This window comes from Austrofundulus limnaeus, unplaced genomic scaffold (genome assembly GCF_001266775.1).
Source record: "Austrofundulus limnaeus strain Quisiro unplaced genomic scaffold, Austrofundulus_limnaeus-1.0 Scaffold2554, whole genome shotgun sequence".
Lineage (NCBI taxonomy): Eukaryota > Metazoa > Chordata > Actinopteri > Cyprinodontiformes > Rivulidae > Austrofundulus > Austrofundulus limnaeus.
Window position 1 is genome coordinate 11,312 of NW_013954956.1, and position 2,017 is coordinate 13,328.

Consider the following 2,017-nt stretch of genomic DNA (forward strand, 5'->3'; position numbering starts at 1 on the left):
GTAACGTAACGTAACCTAACGTAATGTAACCTAACGTAACGTAACCTAACGTAATGTAACCTAACGTAACGTAACCTAACGTAATGTAACGTAACGTAACCTAACGTAATGTAACCTAACGTAACGTAACGTAATGTAACCTAACGTAATGTAACGTAACGTAATGTAACCTAACGTAATGTAACGTAACGTAACCTAACGTAATGTAACCTAACGTAACGTAACCTAACGTAATGTAACCTAACGTAACGTAACCTAACGTAATGTAACGTAACGTAACCTAACGTAATGTAACCTAACGTAACGTAACCTAACGTAATGTAACCTAACGTAACGTAACCTAACGTAATGTAACGTAACGTAACCTAACGTAATGTAACCTAACGTAACCTAACGTAATGTAACCCTTACATGTATGTGAAGTGTTGTTTTGTATAAAATTGTAATTCTCCTCCCGTTCTTTCTGACCTCTGTGTTTGGAACAGGTTTGAAGGTGGAGGTGACTCACTGCGGCCAGATGAAGAGGAAGTATCGAGTGTGTAACGTCACCCGCCGACCCGCCAGCCACCAAACGTAAACAGCCTCCCCCCCTCACCTGTCTGCAGCTGTTACCTGTCGCTGACGGTGTTCTGCTTCCTCCACAGCTTCCCCTTACAGCTGGAGAATGGACAGGCCATGGAGTGCACGGTGGCTCAGTATTTTAAACAGAAGTACAGCCTGCAGCTGAAGTACCCTCACCTGCCCTGTCTGCAGGTGGGACAGGAGCAGAAACACACCTACCTGCCTCTGGAGGTGAGACCTGAGCACCTGGGACCTCTGCTGCTTGTCCTCTGTGTGTGTGTGTGGAGTTAGTGTGTGTCTCCAGGTGTGCAGCTAACGTTGTGTGTCTCCAGGTGTGTAACATCGTGGCAGGTCAGCGCTGCATCAAGAAGCTGACTGATAACCAGACGTCCACCATGATCAAAGCCACGGCTCGCTCCGCCCCCGACAGGCAGGAGGAGATCAGCAGACTGGTGAGGCTCCAGACCAGCAGCAGACCCTCCCCACTGTGTTCAGGGAGGGGGTCTCTTCAGGTGTGTGTGTGTGTAACCACACAACCTTCCTCTGACCCCCCACAGGTCAAAAGCAACAGCATGGTCGGCGGCCCGGACCCCTACCTGAAGGAGTTTGGCATTGTGGTGCACAACGACATGACGGAGGTGACGGGGCGTGTCCTCCCTGCACCCATGCTGCAGTATGGGGGCCGGGTGAGTACCGACACAGGGAGGGACTGTGGCAGGGTGAGTACYGGGCAGGGGCTGCGCTGGGTGGGGGGTAGCTGGGTGACTGCAGACACACAGGGGGGCTTCCAGTGTGCTGATGTGAAGTTAGCATGGTGCTAATGAGAACACTGGAAGTGTCTCTGTGTTTGTGATGATGTGTGTCTCAGCAGACTGCTCCTTCACCAACAGCACACAGGTGTGGACACAGCTCACCTGACAGACATGAACCAGGCTGAGCCGTGTGTGCAAATATGATCCTTTCATATCTGCAACAGTTACCAGCTGTTTTCAGCTTGTTTCATTCACACCGAGCAAGAACTGCAAACATGGAAGCTGTGAGGTTTTTAAAACCCAGCAGGAGGACGTGGAAGCACAACGTGAGGACACACCTGTGTCACAGGTGTCGCCCCCTGCTGGTCAATAAAAGAAGCTTCAGGTTCTCCTGATTCCTCAGCTGTTGGTGAAAGAAATGAAGCTGCTGAGATTCACCCTCTGAACTTGAAAGCAGCTGTTTGTGGATCTGGTCCTGACAGGATGTGAGTCCAGAGGCTGGTTTCAGGTTCAGGGAGGATGATGTGCTTCTGACAGGAGGAAGATCAGACTGACAGTATTTCTGTAGAGTGAAGATGACTTTATAAAACATCAACTGTCCATCTTTGAAATCTGTTTTATTTCTGTTTTCAGACAGAAAATCAGCTCATAGCTGGATGGAAATCAGCTGCTTTCTATAATAATAAAAACAACAACAATAATAA

General features: G+C 49.0%; 1 protein-coding gene across 7 annotated transcripts in view; it reads left to right on the top strand.

The window, feature by feature from the left end:
* Positions 1–2,017, top strand: part of LOC106511154 (protein argonaute-4) — a gene marked incomplete at its 5' end in the record, with an annotated part of 12,528 nt that overhangs the window by 4,253 nt on the left and 6,258 nt on the right. For 2 of the 7 annotated variants that reach the window (XM_013999897.1, XM_013999899.1), the window contains 4 exon segments: positions 474–573; positions 645–792; positions 894–1,013; positions 1,119–1,280. In XM_013999897.1, the coding sequence (XP_013855351.1) occupies positions 474–573; positions 645–792; positions 894–1,013; positions 1,119–1,280 (530 nt within the window). 7 annotated transcript variants of the gene reach the window in all.